The following is a 25,971-nucleotide window of genomic DNA, read 5'->3' as shown; positions in this document are numbered from 1 at the left end:
CGGAAAACAGACACACAGACACCTGGCAAGCGGGCATCAACTACGCATAGAACTCAAATCTTGATGAGAATGGGATTCTTTGACTAAAGGTGTCGTTCTTGTCTGGCTTTGTGTTATTTTTGGCTGACTTATTTATCGGCGAATGGCTTGCTACATATTCGCCAGGTTATTTTTAAATTATTACACATTCCAAAATGTGGCAAACACACAAAATGTTAAATATTATTCTACGGCTGCCTGGCGCGCACTTATATATACAGATGGGTAGCGGCAACATTGTATATATGCATGCATAAAATAAATAAAGTTATGGCCAGCAAAGAGCCAAGTATCTAAAAGATACGAATGCGAACGGAGCAAGAAACTGCTCTAATATATAAGGATGGTTAGCCCATCTAGAGCTCTAGATGTGTGCGTCAGTTGGCCTCAGGTGAAATGTGTGTGGAAAATGAACACGATTATGAGCAAGCCGAGAAAAAAGGCACAAATAACACGAAATTCGGTTGCTAAAAATAAGCGAAAATTCATTTTTAAGTATAGTTAGGCAAATGTGTGTTTGTGTGTGGAGCACAGGTGGAGGAGATCGCTCGAAGACGAACGAGAATTTTCACTCGAAAAGCTTCGGTTCCTTTGGAAAAGTGAGCCAAAAATCGCCGAACGAAGCGTGTTCGCAATGTAACAGAAATTATTTACACAATATGTATTTACTATGGGGGCACATGGAGAGACCCGTCAGTTGCCAAAAAGATATAATGCAGAGACAGTCATCTACGTGACCATTGAACAACAATTGTTAGATGACATCGCATTGTCTGAGGCTGAGCAGACTGCTGTCCGCACGGCCAAGGATTCACTCAAAATTGTATATTTTTGTTTATTTCGCACAATTTTTTTTCACACACTCTCTACGTCTATTTATTTATGCTGGCGAATAACACGTTTCGATGCCAAAAGTCAAGTATTTTTAGAAAACATTGCTGTAATCCTAATTGGCTGTTAGCGAATAATTTAGAAGGCATATCATAGAAAATTTTGACACTTTTATGATTTTTCTGCTTGTGTAAAAATGTTGTAATACCCCTGAGATCTGTATAGCATATATATTTGGGCTCTATATTTGGCTGGGGTTTCATGCTCTAGCCTCTTTTCTTTTTGATAATAATATATGCTAAATCAATTTGAAATCAATCGATTCAAATATTTACATATATAGTCTCTAACGCTTAAATGTATTCAATATTCTAGATGTTCTAATGTTCTAGAAACCGTTTCCAAAAGTCAAATCATTCTATTTAAGTTTGCTCCCAGAATTATATCTCAATCTTTATAGTCTAGGGACTACGTGCTGGAATACTGGTTTGGCACTACCTTTTAAATAATATCCGAGGCCCCTGAACCAAGAAAATGTGCCAATAAATATAAATTATGAACTTTATGATCTGCAGAGGATGCCAAATATTTCAACATGACTTATATGTATGTACGTTCGAGAATTGGGAAAATTTATGTGTAGATACATTCTGGCCAGACGCTAGATACACAAAATGAAACGCACAAATGACACAGGCTAATTACAGGTAAGCAATAGAAAAGAAAAGACAAGAAAAGCAGGCGTACTTCGTGTTTTTGAGTTTATTTTCGTAGGGGGCAAGCTCTCAGGCAAACTAGCGTGAAAATGCGTTCACACAAGCTTCGGCCCAAGTGAAATGAAAAATCAAAGAATTTTCCACACAACTGAGCAATTAACACAACAACACGGCCGCGTGAAAAGTCACTCGAAAGTCCCACTCACATTCACATAGGTGGTGGTGGTGGCTTATAGATATATCTCAGGGTATATCCCACTCGGATCCGATCGGCGGGGAGCCGATGGCGCCCGACGGCGACCGAAGGCTCCCGAAGGGAACCGAATAAATCGTTGAAATAGACGAATTCAGCTGGCAGGCCAAACCAATTCAACGAAATACTCTTTATTCGAACGACAACGGGATCTCTTGTTCAGTAGATCACCAGCCTTACTCCGACGTTTATTACGAATTTTCTCGGTGACTCGGTGACAACTACAAAACTGCGTGCGGTGCTGTATAGATTTTCGCTTGAGAGGAACACACAAATCATAATACTAGATACGCGAACCGATCGCACATTAATTTATAGAACCAAAATCGAAAATCTGACCTAGCAAACATGTCGTCATCGCAGGCTGTCCGCTCCTCGAAATACTCCTACCGTGCCACGTCCACCGGACCCGGTACCGCCGATGTGAACATCGAGTACATCCAGGACCTGAGCTCGCTCTCCCGCTTGGAGGTAAGGATCCCGTCCCGCTCCGTCTCGGAATCTCGAATTCGAATTCGTAATTGGAAGCGGACCGGTATCGTTTAAGAAATCGGCATCGTATTGGGCACCAAATCCCCAAAAAGACGTTGGAATTCCGACCAGGGAATAGGAATACGAAATGCGTGTGCGCCAAATTTTCTTCAAAATCTACGAGAATTTCTCTCTCTTGTTTCGGTGTCTGTGTAGAGACTGAAAAAGAATCGGAATATAATCAAGAAAAAATACGAAAAACAAACTAAGAAACCCGAAAAATTCATCTACACTCTATATCAAATGCACATATATACCGTAGATATATATTCGTGTGTTAAGTTCTCGGCGCGTTCTTGTGTGTGGAAATATAGAAAATTCGGTGAAGCAAAATTCTAGATTTGTATATGTATCTAAACGTGTCTGTATATACATATGCATTGCTAAAAAATTATGTAATGGCCACCTCTGGGCAATACATATACACGAGAAAACATCGAAGAAAAATTTGTGAAGAAATCAATCAACTGTGCTGTAAAGTGCTTTTTAATGAATGTTTTAATCAAATAATATGAAATAACGAGCCCATAAAAGATCAAACTCAATAAATGTATCCACCATTTTCTTGCAGGACAAGATCCGTTTGCTCCAAGATGATCTTGAAGTTGAACGTGAGTTGCGCCAAAGGGTGAGTCATTCAATATGGAAATATTCATAATTTTAAATATTTTTAAGTTATTTTTGAACCGAGTATTTTTAAGGTATTACTATAGGTTTCTTTGGAATATTTTTGAACATTCTTAATTTATTGAGAGCATCGTTTTTAGTCAATAAGATTATTTGCTGATGAAATCGGCGTCAGAGATATGACATATCCGAGGAAGTTAGAAAAGATCAGACCGCATTCTCCGAGACCCAATGGAAATCAAAGCGCCAGGGAAAACCATTTTTACTTTTTTCACCTCGCAAATGTCACCCTAAAAACAGCAAAAATATGTGGAAAGCCAAAATAAAATCAAAATAGACCAAAGTAGCAGTAGCGATAGAACCGATAGAAAAGTCAGCAAACAAATGCAAATCTAAGAATAAACTACCCTTCGTAGAGTTTCGAAAGTGTGAAAGTAAATGATAATGATGTGCATTGAACTTCAATCGCTTTCGTTTTTGGCTTTTCCTTCCCTGCGGAGCATTGATAAATGATTTTTCCCCTGACTTTGCAAAGACAGCGGCCGCAAAGACAGCAAAGTCAGGAACAGCCAGAGAAAAGTGGGAAAATTCGCAGGCCGAAAGTGCACTTCATTCAGCGCAATCCTCTTGGGCGTTACAAATTTAGAAAATGCGAAGAGCTCTTGCCGGAATGGAATGGGCTGGCCAGGAATGTTCTGAAAATTTTGTTAAAAAATCAAATTTAATTACTTTGTGCCTTATGGATTAGCACGCACTCGCACACAGATACAACGCCCCCCAACACACACTCACAATATATGGAACAAAATGGCTAAAATTAGCGCACGACATTCAATACAGAGAAGCGAATGATTAACTTGAAAACAACCAAAATATGAGCAGAGAAGAAAAGAAAATAAAGTAGCCAAAAAGTCATCATCATCACCATCTTCATGATCAGCGGCGGCAGAGAGGAAAATTCGCTCGCTCACTACGGGAAAATCTTCGCTTTTTGTCTGTGGGCGTGTGTCTGTGGGAAAATTAAATAATTTTCATGCACATTAAAAGTCTTCACACCGCCTGGCATTCTTTCTACATATCCACATATGCATATATAGGCGGCAAAAACATGTATCTACAAGATACATATGGCGCAAATGGATTTACGGCCCGTACTTACGTGGCCTTTGTGGCAATCGGCAACTTTTTGTTATGCCAAATGAACGGACAAACACATGTTCGCCTAGGTATTATCATAAACATAAATGTACAAACATATTCAGCGAGAGATTTAAAAGAGATTTATCAGACCAATACGTTCTTTATTTAAGCTTGGGGCATTTCAGTTAGCTGAATTTTTTATGATTGCTTCGGACAGCTCCAAATACCAGAAATCCCAATGGCCGCACATAGCTTTCATAAAATAGCATTTAATTGCAATTCGCAAAATTGACCAAACGAGGTCGTCGACAAAGGCGAAAAGCAAATGTTTAGATTCCGAGGGAGCCAACAAAAAATGTTTCTGTTCAAGCGAAAAATGTTCGAATGCCTTTTTGGAAATGCAATCTAGGAAAGCGGTGTGCGGCCGCCCACAAAAGATATATACGCATATATAGACGCATATATCGTGGATGCAATCGGACTATGGCTACACCTCTGCGTGGAAGATTTCTTGGCAAGATGCCATTGTTATTTTAGGTGTTGCATGTGCATAATTATTTTTGACTGATTAATGTGATTTATAATTTTTATTATGGGCTGTTTGAGTAGCCACAGAGCATGGCTAGCGCAGGGTATTTATAGATCCTTCACATTATACCAAGTCGCTAATGAAATCTCTTCTTAATCTCTGCTTATATTCTTCAAATTTCAGATCGAGCGCGAGAAAGCCGATCTCAGCGTTCAGGTCATTCAGATGTCCGAGCGTCTCGAGGAGGCCGAGGGTGGTGCTGAACATCAAGTGAGTACCATGTGGTAAACCAATATTGCAATCCAGCCATAACTGATGTATCTTCCAATCCCAGTTTGAAGCCAACCGCAAGCGCGACGCTGAGCTGCTGAAGCTGCGCAAGCTGCTTGAGGATGTTCATCTTGAGTCGGAGGAGACCACTTTGCTTTTGAAGAAAAAGCACAACGAAATTATCACGGATTTCCAGGAACAGGTTGAAATCCTAACGAAAAACAAGGCCAGGTAGGCATTGCAACAGGCTCTGGCCATCGCCACCGACGTCCCCATTTCCATTCCATTGACCCAGAAACCATACCATATCCAAAACATAAACATCTCCATCCCGAGCTGTCATGCATCCGCAGAACATATTTATTTGCCCCCAATGATGATGATCAAGTGGCGTCAGCTGGCTCTTGCGGACATTTCAATGTCTCGAGATCTCGTGCAGTAACTAAACAATACAATGCCTAACCTTGCGCTGCCCCGTTGACCCAAAAAAAAAAAAAAAAACAGAGAAAATCGAAGCAGATCATAAACCATTCATCAAAATGCCATGACATGCGAAATGCAAAGCGAAAAAAATCAGAAAACATAAACCTGCATGGCTTGCAAGTTCTATTGGCACAAATCGCGGCCGAAAGGCCAAACGAATGAGAAAAAAATTCGAGAAACTTTCGGTTGCTGGCCGCCTCTCATATTTCCAAATCGATGCGAGCGATTTCCAAAAATAAATTCCTAGGAATTTTGAAATCGCAACAATTCAAGGCTATCAAAAGATAACGAGTCATTTAGATTAATATGCATTCGGATAAATCAAAATCAACTCATATCCTAAGATTAAATCAAGTTCAAAGTTGAGTTTCTTTACCGTTCTTTAAGATTTCCACCTTTAAGATAGGTGCGCCCGAGTTTGCGCACTTCCGTTCGTAGACAAGGACAGAAGGTCGGAAGATCAAGCAGCCGTCCCACTCTATCGAAAAAGCTTTGGAAAGCTTTCGCACAGCGAAACTTTCTTCCATATGTTGTGCCCACCACCCCATACCATATTTTCTTTCTGAGCGGAAATTTATTTATAGAAATTTTGAAATTTTCATCCACATTCTTGAACAGAGAGGCTCTTTGTTGCTGTTGCCATTCCGCTCCCACCGCCTCCCTGCATCACTCCCTCTCGCTCGCACCAACGCTCCAACCCAAATATGTCTTTGATTGAATCATATAGAAAATGTGTTTATTGTTTTTGTTGCTGTCCCGCTCCGACCCATCGCGTATTATGGAAATCCGATACGTTTTTTCGCTGGCTTTTCAGCTTGTGGGTGGGAAAGGTCGGTTGCACCGATTCTAGCCCCCTGACAGGTGGAAAAGCTGGCAAATGCCACGAATTGCACACGGAAAATTCGATCGACAATCAAGGCGATACATAATGGGATATTACTTTGATCGATTCAGAGCACACTGGACTTAATATATGACCACTATGATTAGAAAAGATTACAATGCGCCTTAGGTACAAAATTCACATATCTATAAGTAACATTCTCAAATTTACCAAACGTATCAAATTGATTTACACTGATCGGAGTAATTCATATTACATATCCTATCTATTCGTCCCAGCTTATGCATATTTATTTTACAATCAATTATCATAGCTTGCTTCCAGGCAGACCCAACATGATCTTAACCCTTGGCCTGCTGAGCCTTCGACCACCGTTCGATAATCCTACGATAAACTTTCGAACGGTGGCCGAAAGCTCGCAGTTCCACTCAAGCTTGCTAGCGACTCACAGCCTGGCCGATCTCACAAACCATGACTAAGTATCGGGATTGTGATCATAGACCCCAAAAACTAAAGTGGAGAACCCTCTTCTCCCTATTTTTAACCGAATGCTTGCAGAGCCGAAAAGGACAAGGCCAAATTCCAGACCGAAGTCTACGAGCTGCTCTCCCAGATCGAGTCCTACAACAAGGAGAAGATCGTGTCGGAGAAGCACATCTCCAAACTGGAGGTCTCGATCTCCGAGCTCAACGTGAAGATCGAGGAGCTTAACCGCACCGTTATCGACATTAGCTCCCACCGATCCCGCCTCTCGCAGGAGAACATTGAGCTGACCAAGGACGTCCAAGATCTGAAGGTTCAGCTGGACACGGTCTCGTTCTCCAAGAGCCAGGTCATTTCCCAGCTGGAGGACGCCCGCCGTCGCTTGGAGGACGAGGACCGTCGTCGCTCGCTGCTCGAATCCTCTCTGCATCAGGTTGAGATCGAATTGGACTCGGTTCGTAATCAACTCGAGGAGGAGTCCGAGGCCCGCATCGACTTGGAACGTCAGTTGGTCAAGGCCAATGCCGATGCCACCTCCTGGCAGAACAAGTGGAACTCCGAGGTGGCTGCCCGCGCCGAGGAGGTCGAGGAGATCCGTCGCAAGTACCAGGTCCGCATCACCGAGCTGGAGGAGCACATCGAGTCCCTCATCGTCAAGGTCAACAATCTGGAGAAGATGAAGACGCGCCTGGCCAGCGAAGTGGAGGTGCTCATCATCGATCTGGAGAAGTCGAACAACAGCTGCCGCGAGCTGACCAAGTCGGTCAACACCCTCGAGAAGCACAACGTTGAGCTGAAGAGCCGTCTGGACGAGACCATCATCCTGTACGAGACCAGCCAGCGCGACCTGAAGAACAAGCACGCCGACCTCGTCCGCACTGTCCACGAACTGGACAAGGTCAAGGACAACAACAACCAGCTGACCCGCGAGAACAAGAAACTGGGAGGTGCGTTACCATACTAAAAGACTTTCACAATTGTATATTGTAGTTATCATGATATAATATTTAATAATAACCTATTATTAACCAGATGATCTTCATGAGGCCAAGGGTGCCATCAACGAACTGAACCGTCGTCTGCACGAATTGGAACTGGAGCTGCGTCGTCTGGAGAACGAGCGTGATGAGCTGACCGCTGCCTACAAGGAAGCCGAGGCTGTAAGTAATCACAAAAAAAAAAAAAAACATACACATAACATTTTTAGTTATAATCCTAATAATTTGTGTAATATTATTTTATAGGGCCGCAAGGCTGAGGAGCAGCGCGGACAGCGCCTGGCCGCCGACTTCAACCAGTACCGCCACGACGCCGAGCGTCGTCTGGCCGAGAAGGATGAGGAGATCGAGGCCATTCGGTAAGTTACTGACCAGGGATTGGTAACTAGAGTTAACCCCCTTTTTGGAAGTAGCCCCACGCCACTGCACCACGAGTGACAGCGAGAACAGACGAAGGTTTTCGTTTCCCCTGCCAAAGCGGAAGTCCCAAAAAAAATAAACACCCCTCAAGGCCCCAAGGGGGAAATTATTCGATTGATTCGCAATCGCTTTCGCAATTGCCAACACAATTGATAGTGAACTGACCCATTTAGCAATTAGCAATCAGTTTGAGTTCTTTAGTCGCACAAAAAGCAACGGCATTAGTTTTCTATTCAGGAAGCCAGGCAAAAGATCCTGATCCCACTGAAGGTTCAAAGGCTGAGCTCAAGAAGTGGGTTATATCCATCTGGTTTTCAAAACCATACCGATTTTTTAAAAATCCGTATCTAATTCTCTGCAGAAAATTGCGCAGTTGCTGTGATTACACAATCAAAGTGGGTTCATAGTTGAAAATCGAAAGAACCCATTGAGAAAACTTTCGATTTGAAGAGTGGCTCTCCAGCAAGTGGTAGGTTTTTGGATCAATCATCAATCGAGTTGGTGGTCAGTGTTAGTCTGTGATTGAAATGATCTTATGTCTTAAGCAGAGATCAGTTCTAGCTTTCTTAAAAACAGATAAGTTAGGTGTGCATAATGCTTGATCTTAATAGCTATTGTTGATTTTGTAAAATTTTTACACACGTTTCCGGTAATTAAATGATATTGTGAAATCGATAGAAGTATCTATCTGAACTTGTACAAATTAAAATCGGTTGATTTGGAATGTTCAAATAACTTTACATAAATAGATACAATAACTGAATAGAAAATTGATTATATGCACTTTTAGACACTTTCCCTAGTTCCTTAGAGTCTTCCATGACTATTGCATAAAATGTCTTGCTATTATGACATTGTCTATGAGCACTTTGCCAAAATGAATCAATCATAGCCGCACACATTGACTGCCAACAAATGATGATAATAATGATGATGGTGATGATGATGTTATTGTCGTCATTATGCTCATACCTAGCCCGATGCCAACAGCTGAAAGAAACGAAATGCAATCTTTTTATAGATTTCGACAAATTTGAAAATTTATTTGCAAAGCAGCAGCAACTGCCACTGCTGCCAACCGAGGAGAACCCAAGAAACCCGAAGCTACAGAGGCGACAAGGCGACACACAGAGGCGGCGACAATTGTAGCTTTAATTAGAGTACTCTTAAGAAAACACATTAGGCCATTAGACCATTAGACCATCGCAACCCCCTTGAGAAATCCGCCCCCCCTTCACAAAGATCCCCTTCCTAAACCATGGCCCTAGCCCTAAAACAAAGACCTTCTCGCTTCCGTCCGACGACGACAACGTATGAGGATAACTATGGGTACACCATGAACTTCTACCAGCCCATGCTGGACTATCTGGACGCCAAGGCCAAGGGTCTGGAGGTCAAGAAGCCGCACCTGCCGTGGGTCAGCGAGAGGGGACTGAAGCAGTACCGCCCCTCGAATGCGGTGCGACAATATAACGCCGACGAGATCGTCCGATTGTCGCGCACCTGCGCCGCTCGGGCCGACGAGATATTGCTTAACTTTCGGGCCCAGAAACGCTCGCCGTTCAGTGTACAAAAGTTGGTCGACGCATCGCGAGTGACCAAGCACCTTGAACCGGACACAGTTGTCGAAAGATCGCGCCAGCGCCGCCGTCGCCGTCAGGAGGAGCTCGAGGATTTGATCAAACGCGACACTCTTAAGATATTGCAGCGTATCCGTAAGATTGAATTGGATAACGAACTCGACAAGATGTCCGACGATTTCAAGCGCTCGATTCGCGGCAAATCCGCCAGTGCCATCGCCCAGGCGCTGCTCTCCGAATCGGAGAAGAACATCAAGACGGCCAAGAAGGAGGAGGAGGACTATATCGCCCAAACTTTAGTGCGCTCGAGTCGTGCAGTTTCGCGTGCCCGTTCGCGTTCCTCCTCCCCCCTCGATGGCCAGTATCGCGCCCATGCGCTCCACATCGAGCTCATGGACGACCGGCTGGTGGACAAGCTGGACCATCGCGTCTCCTCGTCCCTTCACAATGTGAAGCGCCAATTGTCGACACTGAATCAGCGCACTGTGGAGTTCTACGCGGACAGCAGGTGCGGTATTGAGGATAAGTGCTGGATCTGTCGCAAGGTCTTGCGCACCCATCCCAAGCTCAAGGACTATAGCTACGTGTATTGGAAGCACTAGGTCCAGGTCGATGTCCCTAATCCCAATTCCTTGCCCAATTCCAGACCCTCTTTTCGCTCATAGCTTCATTCGATATCTTAGATTTCAAGCACAAGGTAACTTAATCTTTTTTGACCATCCGAAATGTATCTCAAATGTATACCAAAGGATATATTTGTGTTACTGCACACATCGAAGAGGAGAGAAAACCTTTTAAAAATCAAATATATGATTTTTAGAGGCCTCTATTTTGCTTACTGTTCACTACACGAAACGGTTCTTTACGAATACTAAAAGACATGGAGTGGTTAAATATATTTATCTCGAGATATTAAAAGATCCATCTTCAGAAAGCCAAAAAAATGTGTTAATATCAAGTGGATCGAACTGCGTTTCTCTGTGTACTTTCCCATCCGGGCAATTTGAATAAATGCGAACATTTTTGAATTGCAGCTCAATTTTTTGTCTGAGCATCCTAGCATCCACCTCCCCCGACCCGGCAATTTGGCATCTCTATTTGTCTGTTTGTCGTTTCTCGTCTGGCACAAAATGTATTTTTGTTTCAAGAGTTTTTGCAAATCGCGTTCTTGTTTTGTTCCTCTAGCATTGTGTCTGTTGTGCAGTCTTCTGAAAATTATTTATACAGAATTATGCGCAGCATATTTGACCACGGCTAATTGCAGAAAATCGCCAGCAATTTGGTCATTAATTAGAAACTTTGTGGGTGTTTCTTATGCTTCTTGTGTTGGGCATCTAAACAAGCCTTTGAGTGGGAAATATCTTTGTTTTAATTGTGTATATAATCAACACTCTTATCTGCCGAATATGTCAAGTTAGTATAATCCCTAAATGCCAAGTTAATCAGAATGCACATATATTCATCACTTTCCCCTGAAATAACGACTTCTTAGCCCAGTCCTATCATATTTCGCACCCGCACCTTAGAAATTTCGAGGCTGTCAGTCCGATTTGCGCGTAGATGGTCCGACCAACTATTTCTTTGGGTTTGTCCTTCAAATCGAGATTTATTTTATTTTCAACTGAAAAGAAAACTGAGGCGCATGACAGCAAAAACAATCACAAGAAGAGGTGGCGACAAAAAAAAAAAAAACAGAACAACATTAGACACAGCAAATATTTTTGCGTAAACATTGAAACAATGGCGGTGAAAAATTAAAATCTAAATGAGAATGCTTAAGCTTTCTACCTAAAACCAAATACCTTGGCAAAACGACAGCAATGGGCACACACACATGATTTTCAGATTAAGTAACCAACACAGGGGCTTTTATAAGAAAACTCAACTAAACAAGAATAATCATAGGAATTAGGAAATACTGACTGATGAGGGATTATAATATTGTTATATAACCAGGGAAAAGGAAATGATTCTGCAAATTAAGCATCATTAAGATACTCCTTCCAAACTCAAAAATTGTTAGATACTGGAAATCCATTAGCTTCCTATGTTTTCGATGGTAATATATTCTATCACCACCTTGTAAAACGACCTATCGCCACTGAAATAGAATTCAGTAGTCATGTTCACTTATCACTAATTGCAACAGGTACACGACTTTGAATTAAATTAGAAAGTGAATCAGGTAGAGTATCAGAAGTGCAAGCATAACTCAAATTTAGTTGGCATCGCTGCACCTTCGCCCAAGAATAGACGCATGATGCACTTACCCCAAAAACAAAAACAAAAATGCATTTTAGGGGGAGAAGGAACTAGTCGGCAAATAGCTTGGCATGTATGTCCCAACTATTTGTGACAAGTTCGATGTCTTTATCATGCGTAAAAATACACCGAAATTCGCGAATGCAGCAGCCAGCGAAACAATGAAACATTTCTGACAATGCCAGTGCACCTGAGTTGAGTGGTTGAGTGCTTGGTGGTTGAGTGCCCAACTGCTGAGTGGTGCGAAAAATGTAAAATTGTGGGTCAGGCATTGGGGCCAAAAATAGAGCCAGCAATGCGAATCGACGGAGGGTCATTGTGTGGTAAACTGGGGCTACTTCTCGGTATCAATTCAATTGATAAATGGTGGAAAAATATGTCAAAGTTCTAATGAATGCATTCAATCCGTAGCAAGCAGACCTCGATCGAGATCGAGCAGCTCAATGCCCGCGTCATCGAGGCGGAGACCCGGCTGAAGACCGAGGTGACCCGCATCAAGAAGAAGCTGCAGATCCAGATCACCGAGCTGGAGATGTCGCTGGATGTGGCCAACAAGACCAACATCGATCTGCAGAAGGTGATCAAGAAGCAGTCGCTGCAGCTGACCGAACTGCAGGCCCACTACGAGGATGTCCAGCGCCAGTTGCAGGCCACCTTGGACCAGTATGCCGTTGCCCAGCGCCGTCTGGCCGGTCTCAATGGCGAGCTGGAGGAGGTGCGCTCGCACCTGGACAGCGCCAACCGTGCCAAGCGCACCGTGGAGCTGCAGTACGAGGAGGCTGCCTCCCGCATCAACGAACTGACCACCGCCAATGTCAGCCTCGTCTCCATCAAGTCCAAGCTGGAGCAGGAGCTCTCCGTGGTCGCCTCCGACTACGAGGAGGTGTCCAAGGAGCTGCGCATCAGCGACGAGCGCTACCAGAAGGTCCAGGTGGAGCTCAAGCATGTCGTCGAGCAGGTGCATGAGGAGCAGGAGCGCATCGTTAAGCTGGAGACCATCAAGAAGTCCTTGGAAGTCGAAGTCAAGGTGGGTGTTTGGGTTTTGGGACATCTATCTAACTAATATTTCATAGGGATAAAACTTACTACCTATCTGGTACTATATGACTCAACGAACCTTGCAATCTCTCCCGCAGAACTTGTCCATCCGCTTGGAGGAGGTCGAGCTGAACGCCGTCGCCGGCAGCAAGCGCATCATCAGCAAGCTGGAAGCCCGCATCCGCGATCTGGAGCTGGAGCTGGAGGAGGAGAAGCGCCGCCACGCCGAGACCATCAAGATTCTGCGCAAGAAGGAGCGCACCGTCAAGGAGGTGCTGGTGCAGTGCGAGGAGGACCAGAAGAACCTCATCCTGCTGCAGGACGCGCTGGACAAGTCCACTGCCAAGATCAACATCTACCGCCGCCAGCTGTCCGAGCAGGAGGGTGTCTCCCAGCAGACCACCACCCGTGTGCGCCGCTTCCAGCGCGAGCTGGAGGCTGCCGAGGATCGCGCCGACACCGCCGAGTCCAGCCTGAACATCATCCGCGCCAAGCACCGCACATTCGTCACCACCTCGACGGTGCCCGGATCCCAGGTGTACATCCAGGAGACCACAAGGACGATCACCGAATAGAGCCCCACGCTCCGCACCGAGATCATTTCATTATCAAACGCTAACCGAAGAACCGAACACAACCAATCCCGAACCCATGAAGAAGACCATCTGGCGGAGGGCAGAGTTCAGAGTGCAGGACGAGAACGAGAATTGCGTGAGAAAGTTTTTATAATTTAAATTTTTTTGTCAAACCCCCAAAACGCCGCGGCAGCGATTAGAACCCAGTGGACTTCGGCGGGGGCTCGTATAGGCTACACACTATAAATACATAACACTACACATCCTATCTATATAATAATAATACTATTTTGAAGTTCATGTAATTTAATTAAAATAATGAACCTGAAAAACCTAAAAACAAAATAAAAACAAACCAACGAAAACTTGGCAGAGTTTTGCTAGCGCTAGAGATATGATATATACCATATACCATATACCACATACGATATATAATACTTGTACGTAGAGAGATGAGAGAGATCAACCGAGTTGGCTGAACAATAACGTTTAATGGAAATGGAGCCCATTTGAACGAAAAGCACTAAAACTTAATAACTTGAAATGGAAATGATAATCGTCACCGAAATATCCCACTAAGCACGCCACCGCAGCATCGAGTTAACCGAGTTACAACCGCTTCTACTATTTGTTTTTAGTTCACTTTATGTTTAGTAGGTAAATTTCTGTGTGCTCGTAACGAATTTGAATTTTACATTAAATCAGCATCAACAAAACTGAGCAATTTTCACATTTTTTACTTTGTATCTTGCAATAAAAACGAAATTCTATTCATAATAATAACAATAAGAAATTGTAAGTGAAATTCGGTTTTACTAATGGGGGGGTCTTCAAGATTTCAAGAAATGGTGTAGCTGCGAACCTTAGTGGACTTCAAGTAATGAAGTTTGGCATAGCCAACTCAAAGTTTTTGAAGTTTTTTTTTTAGCCATCTAAAGTTTCATGGCATTCAAAAATAGGCAGAAGTTGTCGGAGTAAACAAACATTCTCATTTGCAAATAAAGATTCGCTCAAGTTTGGTTTCCCAGCCCAATAAATGAATTTCCATTGATTTATATTGCTTTAAGCTATCACTATTTATTAACACTTTTGGAGCTATACAATCCAAGCTCTTAGATGGCCACAACACCCAGTTTGGCGTCGGTCTTCAGGTACGCATTCTCGCCGTAAGATCCGCCGTATTGGCTCTTCTTGAAGACTGAAAGGTAGAGAAGATACAAAAGAAGGTAAGTCTGGGTGGCAAAGCGGTGCTATGAAGTCAATCCAAAATCATAGGATAAACAATATTATCCAGTTAAGAACTCCATGTTGTAGCTTAGTTTAGGAACCCACCTGGATCGACCTCAGCCACGAAGGAGCGTGGTGGCAGAGCAGCAGCGTATAGCGGGTCCAGAGGGCCGTAGGGCTTGGCCAAAAGTGGGCGACCCTGCTCCCATCCATAACGGTTGAGGGAATTCCAGTCAGCACCGTCCAGCTTGGCGGCGGAGGCAGCTGCTCCGGCAGCGTTGGTCAGGGCAGAAGCCTGAGCCTCGGCGGTCTCAGCGGCCTTAACCACATCGCCGTAGCTGGCTCCGTATCCGGATCCGCCGTAGTTGGGGCGATTGGCCACAGCCAGGGCGACGCAGCAGGCCATCAGGCAGAGAAGACGTAGGGTGGCGGACATTTTTTTTTGGTGGTGGTGCGAGGAACGGACTGTTTCGAAAACTAATTAACCAGAGCGTGTGTCCAAATTGCTTTTATAGCAACACCATTTGAGCTGCTCCGCGATTTGTGAGCTCACCAGACGTGACCAAACCACCTCGATGACCAGTCACTTTCGGGGGGCCGCCACTGGCAGCATCTCCAGCCCCCTCCGTCCCCTCCGGCCCAGGGCGATAAGGCCACGGGATCGTCTCCAATTTCTATGCTCATTGAAATTGCGCGCCAAATTGCGGCACTGCCACAACCCCGGGAACCCCGAGAAGCTGCTCCATTGATAGCGACTTCCCCCTGCTCGGCACGCTCTGTTCGCTTCTGGTGTGTGCGGTATCGGGGCTTTGGCCGTACTCCACGGCGATCCGGCCCATGCACGCATCGGAAATCGGGCCAACTGGGGTTAAGCCACCGATCAATGAACACTAACCGGAACCAGCGACGTACGAAAGTCTTTGGACGTCGGGCAAACTCTAGTTTTAAAGCTGAACAATGTTTTTGAAAAGTTTGTGGATCGTAAACTCAGTTCTATGAATTTATTTAAAAATGGACAAAAATGTGCATAGCAACAAAGTGGATTATTACGTCAATATTCTAAGTTATGTTTCAAATAGATTGGCATTTAAGTTATGCCTTTTTATTAGAATTTCATTCTTATATTTATTTTAATGTAATATTACAATGTTGCTAAATACCAAATTTTAAGCTGTTTTACTGAAAAACGTCGTACGGTTAGTTAGTAATAATATTAAACTTTATTTATATTTCGGCTTAACACAAAACATAAATTCACTTTTACGAAAAATTAAAATTATTCAAACAGACAAAACCTCTACACACATGGTTTTAATTTCAACGACAAGTTTTCCCAAGAATTGTGCCGCACTCGATGCCAGAATTCTTGCCGTGATTCACCGCTCGACTCGAATGTCAAGCGATGGCCAGCAACATTGAAGCTCTTGGCCAAGAGTTTGGCCCCAAACAAGTCAGCAGATGCGATTGCTTACCAGCCAGAATACAGAAAATATGAAAATGAGCGCGGCAATCGGCAAACACGGCGAACTGTGGCGCTTTCTGGCCTCAAGATTATTGACTGACTGACACAATAAATAATTGACTGTTTATGGCTTGCTGAGTGATTTGCGAGCGAACCGGAGCAAGCAAATCCGGAGCACGTTTCCGCCGAGCCACTCAAAGACATTCCCGGTGGCGACTGCAATCAAATGAACAATGCTCCACCCGCTCTGAACAGCTGCTGCAGCTGCATTTGAGCTCGAAAGACCCGAAAATTTGTTTTCTCATAGATATACAAAAAAATACCTAAAAGCCCCGAAAAATATATATTCCAAATATGATTATGATTTTTTCTTGTTGTTTATTATGTACACGATCAGGCTGAGATCAAGTATCCGCCAGGTTGGCTGGGGATAATCAAGTATGCGCTTAGTAGCCGCTGCTGCGGGGTGCAGAGTACTGGCTAACGTACTGGTTGCCATACTGGTTCTCTGGGACGAAAAGCTTGGCCACTGGAGCAGCAGGGCGGATGGGCAGGATCACCTTGCTGTACTCCGGGGGCGAGACGTAAGCCTTGTAGTTGTTCTGGCCGGGGTACAGGAGGGTGGCACCGGCGGGCTGGACAGTCCAACGGGGTCCGTAGCCGGCACGACGGTAGTTGCCACCGTTGTAGCCACGTCGCTCACCGCCATATCCACCGCTGACCTGGATGGGACGCAGGATCTCGGGGGCATAGCTGCCGCGGTAACCGCCGGCGATGATCTCCACGGGGCGCTCATAACGCTGCTGACCCTCGGCTCCAGCAGCAGCTGCTGAGCTGGCGGCGGAGGCGGCGGAGCTATCCTGACCGTAAGATCGCTGTCCGTAGCTCTGCTGGCCACCGTAGTTGGCGTAGCAGCTGCCCACGATGCAGGCGCAGAAGATGACTGCCAGAGTCTGGAAAATCAGGAAAACTTTCAGTTAGCATAAGTCCGGAAAATGAAAGAGCGGCAGGGAATACGGAAGCGGTTCTCAGGGACACTTACAGCGAACTTGTTCATGGCTATGATGTATGGGTTTTGGCACAGTTGGCTGAATTAACATATTAAATGGCCAAGCACACTTCTTTATATAAGCAAATTTATTGTTGCACTCGAAACGTGATCTCGCCCAGAAATTTATCACGGCTCAAGAGCTGGCTTCGTCGTCTCTTCTCGGCCAGTTTGTTGGGGAACTTTCTGTGGATTTCTAGCTTTTCCTAGCCAGATATCGGGGCTCCACGTTGAGCTCGTTTCGGCTCGAGCAGGTTGCTCACCGCAGCGTATCGTATCGCCTCCATTCGCCGGTTGACCTTCGTTGGGGGTGGCAGATGCAGATGCTCCCAACTGAGGCCCAAAATCAATGGTTGCATTTGGGTGCGTGCGGGAACGCAAGCGGGTTAATGGGATAACGGGCCAACGACTGACCAATGGTTATTGGATATGGATTTTATAATATTATCTATACCTTCAAGTAAACAGAACAAACCAAATTTTAACGATAAAACATAACTTCAGAGTCTATGCCTTTATGCACATTGGCAAATATGTTATTGTAATATATATAGCCCTTTGTTTGATTATACAATTTAAGATGTTCGTCTAAGAATCTATTAGTGAAACTAAGGGTTTCATAGGTGACTAAATTCTTGAGTCACTGAAGCTTAACCTGTCGACTTTGTAGCTTAAAGTGCAATAGTACTTCTATATAGTATTGTACAATCTGCCGCAGTGAATATTCTAGCTGCCCCACTTTGAAACCCATCTTGTGTGTGGAATAATAATAATGACCCACCGCTAAATCTTAACCCGAATGCGCTGAAAAGTATGTCACAATGCAAAACACACAATACGTATTTCTTTTCGGTATTTTCCATTGCGTTCAAGCTGCTTTTATTCACTGATTCTCAGAGTTTCGCCATGACAGCCACTCGAGGATTTTAGCAAGGAGTCGATAGTTCAATTCACTGCCGATGAAGCGAGAATTAGTAAGCACGTTGGCCGTAGCCGTGTCCGATCTCGTAGCCGCGAGCGCCATCCAACTCGTAGGAGGGAATGGCGTACTGCTTGTAGGTTCCGGGATTCACGGCAGCGGCGGAAGCGGCGGCAGCGGCAGCGGCACTTCCTCCATTACCCTCCGATCGCAGGCTGCGGGGATAGCTGTTGTAGCCACGGGATGGTCCGTAGGCGGGCACCTCCTCGTAGACGACGCGCTGAACAGGACCGTAGCCACCACCGTAGCCACCACCATAACCTCCACGGTTGCCGTACGCTGGGCTGGCGTTGATGTAGGCGAAAAGGGCCAGGGTAACGCAGACAATCTGAAGGTGAAAAGGGGAAATCCGGAGGATCAGTTGGCTGCCACTCCTTCACGGGGACTACCACAACTTACCAGGTACTTCATGGTGAGTGCTTAGTTTTGTTGGTTTGGGGTAATCAATCAAACTATGATTTACCGACCAGAAACGCTCGCTTTTATACGCAAATTTTAGCCTGGACATTTACGTGACCTATATACACTAATTGTTCTGTTTCAGCCCAGAAATGGCATTTCATAATTGCCCGGCTGGAATATACTCACATTTGATTTATGTACTTGTTGTCAAGCCATTATAAAATCGCTTGGTTACGCGATGTGCTATTCTACCGGGTGTTGGGTAGTGATAGCACTACGAACACGCGACTCTTCCAAATGGGAACCACGAACGCGTTTATTTTCGAATACAGTCCAAAATTTGTTGAATTGAACTTTATATTATCCACATTCTCGGGGGTAATGGTTTCCAGGTCGGTTGTGTCCGGAACTTGGCTTGTCTAAGTGAGGATTCTTCTAGAACTGGTTCCAGCCGGTTTTTCTGATAAAACCTATATAGAATCATCCCTTTAAAGTGACCACTAGTCACATACAAAACTTAAAATTATAACTAAAACATTTTAAAGTATTTCAATCATTTTGAAATTTTACAAAAACATAATTTCAAGCAAAACTATATTCTATCTAATCTCATTTTATCTAATAGGTTCTTTACTTATGGTAACTTAAAAAAGTCAAGGCTTATTTGACGAACTATAGTTTTAAAGTGGCCCCACAAATGAATTTAGTTTTAGCTTTTCAGCTTCATTCGCCATGAGAATTATTCTTTAGCACTTTAAGCAGCATTTTCATTTAACTACGAAACCACGAAATTTTTGCTGGCTCAAAGTATCGCTTGGCATTGCAATGAACCGCAAGTCTATGCCAATTCAGCTAAGATATGCAGATCTCAATTCTCGGCCCGAAACTAAAAACCCAGCAAGAATACAGTACTCAAAATTTTAAGTCTTGATGTTTTGGCTTTTATTATTATGACCTAGTTCCTTATGGGCAGGTAAGTTTTTGGTTCACTGTTCAACGTTTTGCCACTTAGTAGCTGGGCCTCTTGTAGCCCTTCTTTCCGGCGGCCACGGAGCTGGCAGCAGCGGCTGCGGAGCCTCCCTTCACCTTCTCGCTGTGTCCGTACTCCTGGTTCACGTAGCTGGTGGGGGGATAGACGGGCTGGGCGTAGCGGGGAGCCTCCTTCCAGACCAGAGGAGCTCCAGCGCTGGGAGCGGCCAGGGCGAGCTTGGCGAGGGCAATGGCCTGGGCATCAACTGGTGGGGCACCGCCGTAGCCGGAACCGGAGTACTGAGATCCCACATTGGCACCGCTGTAGGCAGAGGACACGGGCACAGGCACCGACTCGTAGGCACCGCCATATCCTCCATGGTTTCCGCCGTATCCACCACCGTATGAGGGAACGATCGCCTTAACGGTCAGGGCAGGCTGCACCTGGTAGGCATAGCCACCGACTGGGGCACCACCGTATCCACCACGGGAACGTCCGTAGGAGTTGGCCGAAACGGCAGAGATGGCGCAGAGGCAGATGCACTAAGGGATTCAAGAAAAAATTCAATTAATTTGGGTTTAGACTGAAGTGTATTAGAAAAGAAAGATCCAATCATATTATCCAATTATTATAATATGTAGTTATATTTTATTGAAAGGATCATACTGGACTCAGTTGAGGTGTCAATAGAAACAATATTGGAACTTAAGGCTTACCATGAACTTCATCATTCTGAGGCTGAGTTGGTTAGTTGATCGATGCGAAGGTAACTAATGTCTTATTCTGGCGCAATGTTTTGTTTTTATACCAGATCCAGGCAGAGGCCCAACTCTTACGTGACGAATATGATGCAAGTTTCGGCTCTCCGGGTTCCCGCAGACGCAGTTCCAGGCCTCGCCTCTTTGTCCAGCAATCTTGAGACGCCGCCGGAGACGTGCAGCCAGGCCGAATCCGCACTGGCCAAAATGCTGGCTCTCAATTCGGGCCGGTCCAGATAGCAGGCGTCTGTGCTTACGCCATCGTCTACCAGAGACGAGACCCATTACGTAAGATTCCGACCGCATGACTCTTCGTGCTCCGGATCCGCATAGTTTCGATCAGTATTGCAGTTGCTTTGCCCCACGGTGCCGAGAGCTTGACACCGATTTTTCAGTGACACAGTGAAGTCAAGGCAGTGGCCTGAAAATTCTGCTGCGTTGGTAGAATTTATATACAAAAGCAAAAAAAATTGAGATAAAATTACAATAAAATTATAAACACAACCGTTCCACTTTCCAAACTGCCGCACTAAGCTTTTTATAACATTCAATTGGCGCTACACAAATTGTGAATGGCTTATGGGCGGGCGCAAACATTTAATAATGAATAATAAATTATTTAGATGTTGGCCAGGCTCAGGGTACCAGCATCCAGTAGCCAGAAGACGAGTGAAAACGATCTTTCTCCGTATGCATTTTCTCTTCAAGATTGCTTTATTGGGATTTAAGCTAGTTGCTTTGCTCTTAGGAATTAAGTAAAAATATTATAAGACTGGAAACTGGAACTAGCGCCAACGACGACACGATAAATATTAAATAGTAACATTATTCGCAATACAATGCAAATGTAAGTCGGCTGAAACCTCAAGCCAAGATTGACGGATCTGAACATCCATCACAAGTCCGATATAGCCAGCTTGTTGAACAAGATATTTAGCGGAGGCTAATCTAGATAAACGACACGTTTGGGCCAGGGCCCTCAGACTTTATAAGAGCCGAGCTGCCGATGACAAGATCAGAAAACTGTCTCCAAACGCTTACAAAATGAGTAGTCTGCGTTGCAAGGTGAGATGAGATGATTATGGTTTCATCGGCATGGACACATTAATGGTAATTTCAATCTGCAGATCCTACAGTTGGCTGTGCTGCTTGTACTGGCTGCTTTGCAGATCGGAGCAGATCATTTGGAGAGCGATGAATGCGGCTGCGGGCGGCGGGGCTGAGATGATACATCAATAAACAAGCGTCAAGCAATGCATACAATTCGAACTGTTGTGGGTTCTGGGGCAAAACCTATCAGAAGACACGTACGGCTGGTCGCGGGGCCAGCTGTGTTTCGCACATGGCCCGTAGCCGGGCGAGCAGCATGTGCAAATGCTTTAAGCAAGCTGTCGACGATTGCTGGGCCCCTAGGCCATGTTTCCCAGTCAAGGTTTCCATATACATGCGCTTGTACAGCTTTGACAACTGCTTGGGATCCTTGCCGGCCAGCGTGAGCTTCGTAAGCGTCTTCAGCGCATTCTGCAGGCGGCTTTCAAAGAGCGTCAAATGGCCGGCGAACTCGTCATCGGCCACTTGGCCACTGTTAGTATCGATGACGTGGGCAAATATGAGGTGACACTGTAAACAAATTTCCAAAGCCGCTTGCATTTGCTTGATCTTCTGTGCGGTGTGAGTGGAAACTGCCGGAAAATTGAATTAATTTATTTTCTAACTCTTAGTGGCCTTTACCATCTGGTATACTCACGTTCGGCCAGAAATTCATGAAGGGAAATCCGCTCTAGCTGCACCACCAACAGGTCTCCCACCTCCTTAAGGCTCTCTAGAATTTGAGTGGCCTTCTCGTAGTGGTATTTACAGAGCTGTAGAGTAGATTTGGGCAGCTGAGAGAAATCACAACAGCCATGAGAACGCAGCTGCGAGTAGTGGAAGGAAGCAATCCTGGAAAAGTCAATAATTGTTTTTATGCATTTGCTAATTGCAACTCATAGTCCTCCGTCCTACCTTTTGTGTATTAAGCCCGATCGAAAACTGTATAGCACTTGTCGTGCACCAGGGTGTTCGACATCACAAAGTCGCAACGATTTCTGAAGCAATTCCAGCACTTCTTTGGAGGCGTCAACTAGGCTGGATTTGTCTGCTGCGCTGTGGTCCTGAAGTTGTTTAGCTAACGTAAAAGTGGCAGTGGATAATTCCCAATGGACGAGGTCCCATAGTTCGGGGTTTGCTTTACGAGTATCCAGACAATCTTTGGCCTTCACGTAATAGCTGAATGCCTCGTTGTAGAAGGCTTTTTGGCTTTCTAAGGTTATGGCACTAAATGAAAAGGAGTTAAAACGAATCATGATTATTAAAACACTATTTACCTCTCATTGGGCATGATAAGATGGGCGCGCAGGCGCATAAATCTACCAATATTGCAATATAGAAACGCCAAATTGACATTATCTTTCACGGCAGTGAAGGCTTCTATTCCTCGACGTAGGCAATCATAAGAATTAACTGTCAGTTTCACATACAACGGCTCGGAAGGATCTGCCGTTGGGCTATCCTCCGTTTGGTCATTTCCAGCGTCTTTTGTGGACTCCTTCTTCTTCATTAACTCACTGTATTCCTCTGCAATTTATAATTTCCATTAGTATATATTTATGATTTCAATAGTTGCGCTGCGTACCTTGAGCCCAGTACATGTACTTAAGACCAAGCTCGTTCCGCACGTTTCCTAGTCGCCGAAGCAGTTCATTGCTTTCCGCTTTCTGGGCATGCTCCAATGCTTGTTCGTAGCACTTGCAGCTGTGCAGCATCACTTGCTCCACATTGTTGGAAGGCGCCAAGGAGGGCAGTTCCTCTTCTTCGCCTTCCAGCTCCTGAGCCAACTCGTCGCCGATGAAATCCATCGAGGGATCCAACTCCCCAAACTGCTGGATGTACTCCTCAATGGATTCCCAGTTTTTCGAAATCTGGAAAAAACAGTCACCTGCCCGGCCGAGCAAGCAACTGTACTGTGAAACCACATTGGCCATATACTTATTGAGCACTTGTTGGCAACGACAGGCCAGCTCAATGGATCGCAAGGTAGATCCGTACCGGCGGGATTCATAATAGTGCTCTGCCAGGGTGGCAAATGTCAGGCAGGCCTTTTCTAACAGCAGAAGTTTTAAGTGGACGTTCCAGGAGCCAAAGTGCTGTGTGTTAAACTTGGCACTCATCTGCTGATTGCTGGCATTGGCGGATTTGGACTTGGTGGTAGTGGTGAGTTCCTTAGATTTGCTGCGTTTGGCCTGCGTTTTGGAGTTTGGTTTCTTCACAACTTGTGTTGGCTGCTGGCTCACTTTAAGCTGCTCGTATGGTAATGGAATTGCGCTGCAAGGCTTCGCCATGTTCGGATTTTGCTCCTCGTGCAGAATTCGGCGCTTCTCCTCTTGTTTGGCATTTGTCTCCGATTCCTTCAGTTTCTCCTCTTGACTTCCATTGAAATACTGCAGGCATGATAGTCCAGCACTAATGTGCTCCAAAGAAAAGCTACACCGCTCAGCAGTTGTAGCTATTAGAGGAGCCGGCTTGGACTTCTTGGCATGAGATTTAAAGTCTCTCAGGGCATCGCATATATGACGCACAGCCACGTTAGCTTTGCCACCGCTCTGCTCGCTACTTTGGTAGCTCTTCTCACTTGAGTAGTCTAGAACATCATCTTCATAGTCCTCCTCGTCCTCCTCTTCATCGTCATCATACAACGATTGATCATCTGAGTCCACTTCCTCAAACTTCGGCGCCTTTGGATCGATGCCCGCCGGCACATGTAGATCCGAGAGTATGTAGTGGGAGGAGCTCACGATTTGTGGGTACTGCTCCTTGGGCAGTAGCTTGATGCAGTTATCCAGTAGTGCACGTATATTGCCCGCTGCCTTAGGACTTATGTGAGGCAGTGTGTTCTTCATGTTTCGAGCCACTGAATAAAGCAGCATTCCCACCGGAACGGTGAAGGGATTAACCTGTTGCTCGGGTGGATCTTCATCCGACTTCTCAGATGCCTGACTTTGGCATAATGTAGTTAGATCGTACAACTTGACAACGTCATCGTTGCGCCCCTTAAAGAGCCAATAGGTGTGACCCGCCTTGGTGGCATTGGCCTTAAGAAAGGCCAGAATGTTTTGTGCGACGTTGCGAACCACTTGGGGCGAAAACTGCGAGTTCTCCAGGTACGGCAGGTCCTCGGTCTTGATGATCTCGTACTTTTGGACAATGCCATCCAGATGATAGCACATCACCACCTCGGGCACATTACACATAAGATTGTCCAGCCAGTAATCGATTCCGGTTAACACATTTATAGGCTGAGCCGCATCCCTTAAACGCAAGCTGATGCACGGCCTGTTGGGTCCTCCAAATATGGGCATATCTGTGCCGATAAGCATGCGTATATCCTCAAATGTCCAGACCACGTTTCTATTGAAGGCATGGCTCGACTTTGGGTCTGGCACGTTCTCCTCTATTTTCGGTTCTGGGAGAACTGGTCCCGTGATGGGCAATCCCTGTTTGCGGCTGGTTAACTGAGTGGGTGTATTGGCCACATCGTAGTCCAGCTCATCACCAGTTTGCTTAAGGCTGTGATACAGGAACTTGGACAGCAAATTCTTTGTTTGCAGCGCCTCCCGGGACCGCTCCTTTAGGCAGTAGTTGTGCTGTGTATCTCCATAGGTCAGGACGTGCTCCAGAATAAAGGATCTTAGCCACTTCCAGTCGTCATCCGCCTTTCGCAGCAGATACTTCTGGATGTCGAACTCATCCAGGAGCAACGTGTTGCCCACCTTGTGCACAACCATGCTGATGGCGCTCTTCGCGCTGTAAGGCAACTTGAGTAGCTGCTTGATATTCTCCGCGTCGCTGACCACATCCACCTCTCCCACGCAGTCCGGAAACATCTGGCCCAATCGAAAACTGGCAAAGCCAGCACTTTGGTAGAGGGCCTGGTGTAATCCATGACTGCTGTGCGACGTTGTCAGCCAGTTGAGAGGCGGAAGATTCAAGTTGGTGTTGCACTCCAGCCGCTTGAAGTGGGCTGGCACTGGAACGGGAGACAACTTAATCACCGCCTGGCTTTTTACGACGTCCAACTCATGTGGTCCAATACTCCTGCACGGTTCAATCTATCGAAAAACATGTGTTATTTATTTAAGCTTCTTTGCGCACATTCTTACTTCTTCGTTTCTATCTTCCATTATTGCGCTCGCTCATTGGTAACTCCCTGAAAATCCAATCCCGTGGAATATTCAAGAAACTTTCGAGCAGATGTGTTTTTGTTTTGCCGGCTCAGCTGATAGCTGCCGCAGTTTTCCAACACCGGACCAGACCGGCGCTGCCAACTTAGTGCCAGCACAGTTGCATGGGATCAGGTAGACTTCAAAACCTCTACAATTTATAAGGGTTTAAACTAAGTTTCAAGACTAATTATATATGGCATACAATAAACCTCATATTTAGTTATTCAATACTTCCAACACACTTT

General features: G+C 45.2%; 7 protein-coding genes across 12 annotated transcripts; 2 read left to right on the top strand and 5 right to left on the bottom strand.

Moving 5' to 3' along the window:
- Positions 1–1,962: 1,962 nt before the first annotated feature.
- Positions 1,963–14,415, top strand: Prm (Paramyosin). Of its 5 annotated transcripts, none has more exons than NM_079258.3 (9): positions 1,963–2,310; positions 2,942–2,998; positions 4,850–4,936; positions 5,001–5,167; positions 6,822–7,693; positions 7,779–7,906; positions 7,991–8,103; positions 12,418–13,033; positions 13,143–14,415. In NM_079258.3, the coding sequence occupies exons 1-9, from the start codon at positions 2,188–2,190 to the stop codon at positions 13,617–13,619; spliced, it is 2,640 nt and encodes an 879-aa protein (NP_523982.2). In that variant the 5' UTR covers positions 1,963–2,187; the 3' UTR covers positions 13,620–14,415. The 5 variants fall into 5 exon arrangements, with proteins under 5 accessions (NP_523982.2, NP_729405.1, NP_729406.1 ...); NM_168290.3 differs by having other exon boundaries at positions 13,143–13,980; NM_168291.1 differs by lacking the exons at positions 1,963–2,310; positions 2,942–2,998; positions 4,850–4,936; ... (2 more) ...; positions 7,779–7,906; positions 7,991–8,103 and adding exons at positions 8,366–8,456; positions 8,526–8,633; positions 9,186–10,252.
- A 258-nt stretch (positions 14,416–14,673) lies between these two features.
- Cp16 (Chorion protein 16) lies at positions 14,674–15,329 on the bottom strand. Its single transcript, NM_079257.3, has 2 exons — positions 14,952–15,329; positions 14,674–14,817 (listed from the first exon to the last, which is right to left on the bottom strand). Exons 1-2 carry the CDS (start codon positions 15,280–15,282, stop codon positions 14,732–14,734), a joined length of 417 nt encoding a protein of 138 aa, NP_523981.1. The 5' UTR covers positions 15,283–15,329; the 3' UTR covers positions 14,674–14,731.
- Positions 15,330–16,668: 1,339 nt separating this feature from the next.
- Positions 16,669–17,408, bottom strand: Cp19 (Chorion protein 19). Its single transcript, NM_079256.4, has 2 exons — positions 17,351–17,408; positions 16,669–17,261 (listed from the first exon to the last, which is right to left on the bottom strand). The coding sequence occupies exons 1-2, from the start codon at positions 17,363–17,365 to the stop codon at positions 16,755–16,757; spliced, it is 522 nt and encodes a 173-aa protein (NP_523980.1). The 5' UTR covers positions 17,366–17,408; the 3' UTR covers positions 16,669–16,754.
- Positions 17,409–18,206: 798 nt separating this feature from the next.
- Positions 18,207–18,792, bottom strand: Cp15 (Chorion protein 15). Its single transcript, NM_079255.2, has 2 exons — positions 18,735–18,792; positions 18,207–18,663 (listed from the first exon to the last, which is right to left on the bottom strand). Exons 1-2 carry the CDS (start codon positions 18,744–18,746, stop codon positions 18,328–18,330), a joined length of 348 nt encoding a protein of 115 aa, NP_523979.1. The 5' UTR covers positions 18,747–18,792; the 3' UTR covers positions 18,207–18,327.
- An 867-nt stretch (positions 18,793–19,659) lies between these two features.
- Positions 19,660–20,482, bottom strand: Cp18 (Chorion protein 18). Its single transcript, NM_079254.2, has 2 exons — positions 20,424–20,482; positions 19,660–20,249 (listed from the first exon to the last, which is right to left on the bottom strand). Exons 1-2 carry the CDS (start codon positions 20,436–20,438, stop codon positions 19,746–19,748), a joined length of 519 nt encoding a protein of 172 aa, NP_523978.1. The 5' UTR covers positions 20,439–20,482; the 3' UTR covers positions 19,660–19,745.
- Positions 20,483–21,164: 682 nt separating this feature from the next.
- On the bottom strand, positions 21,165–25,949 carry CG6511 (uncharacterized protein). 2 transcript variants are annotated; one of them, NM_001274668.1, is made up of 6 exons: positions 25,664–25,949; positions 23,140–25,612; positions 22,832–23,081; positions 22,470–22,781; positions 22,213–22,406; positions 21,165–22,147 (listed from the first exon to the last, which is right to left on the bottom strand). In NM_001274668.1, the coding sequence occupies exons 1-6, from the start codon at positions 25,682–25,684 to the stop codon at positions 21,762–21,764; spliced, it is 3,636 nt and encodes a 1,211-aa protein (NP_001261597.1). In that variant the 5' UTR covers positions 25,685–25,949; the 3' UTR covers positions 21,165–21,761. The 2 variants fall into 2 exon arrangements, with proteins under 2 accessions (NP_001261597.1, NP_648252.1); NM_139995.3 differs by having other exon boundaries at positions 25,664–25,771.
- On the top strand, positions 21,499–21,753 carry CG43965 (uncharacterized protein). The gene is made up of 2 exons (NM_001274669.1): positions 21,499–21,530; positions 21,593–21,753. Exons 1-2 carry the CDS (start codon positions 21,510–21,512, stop codon positions 21,686–21,688), a joined length of 117 nt encoding a protein of 38 aa, NP_001261598.1. The 5' UTR covers positions 21,499–21,509; the 3' UTR covers positions 21,689–21,753.
- Positions 25,950–25,971: the final 22 nt, after the last annotated feature.

The sequence above is a fragment of the Drosophila melanogaster genome, chromosome 3L (genome assembly GCF_000001215.4).
Source record: "Drosophila melanogaster chromosome 3L".
In the NCBI taxonomy this organism is placed as follows: domain Eukaryota; kingdom Metazoa; phylum Arthropoda; class Insecta; order Diptera; family Drosophilidae; genus Drosophila; species Drosophila melanogaster.
Note: the sequence above shows the minus strand (reverse complement) of the source record. Positions and strands in the feature narration are given on the sequence as shown.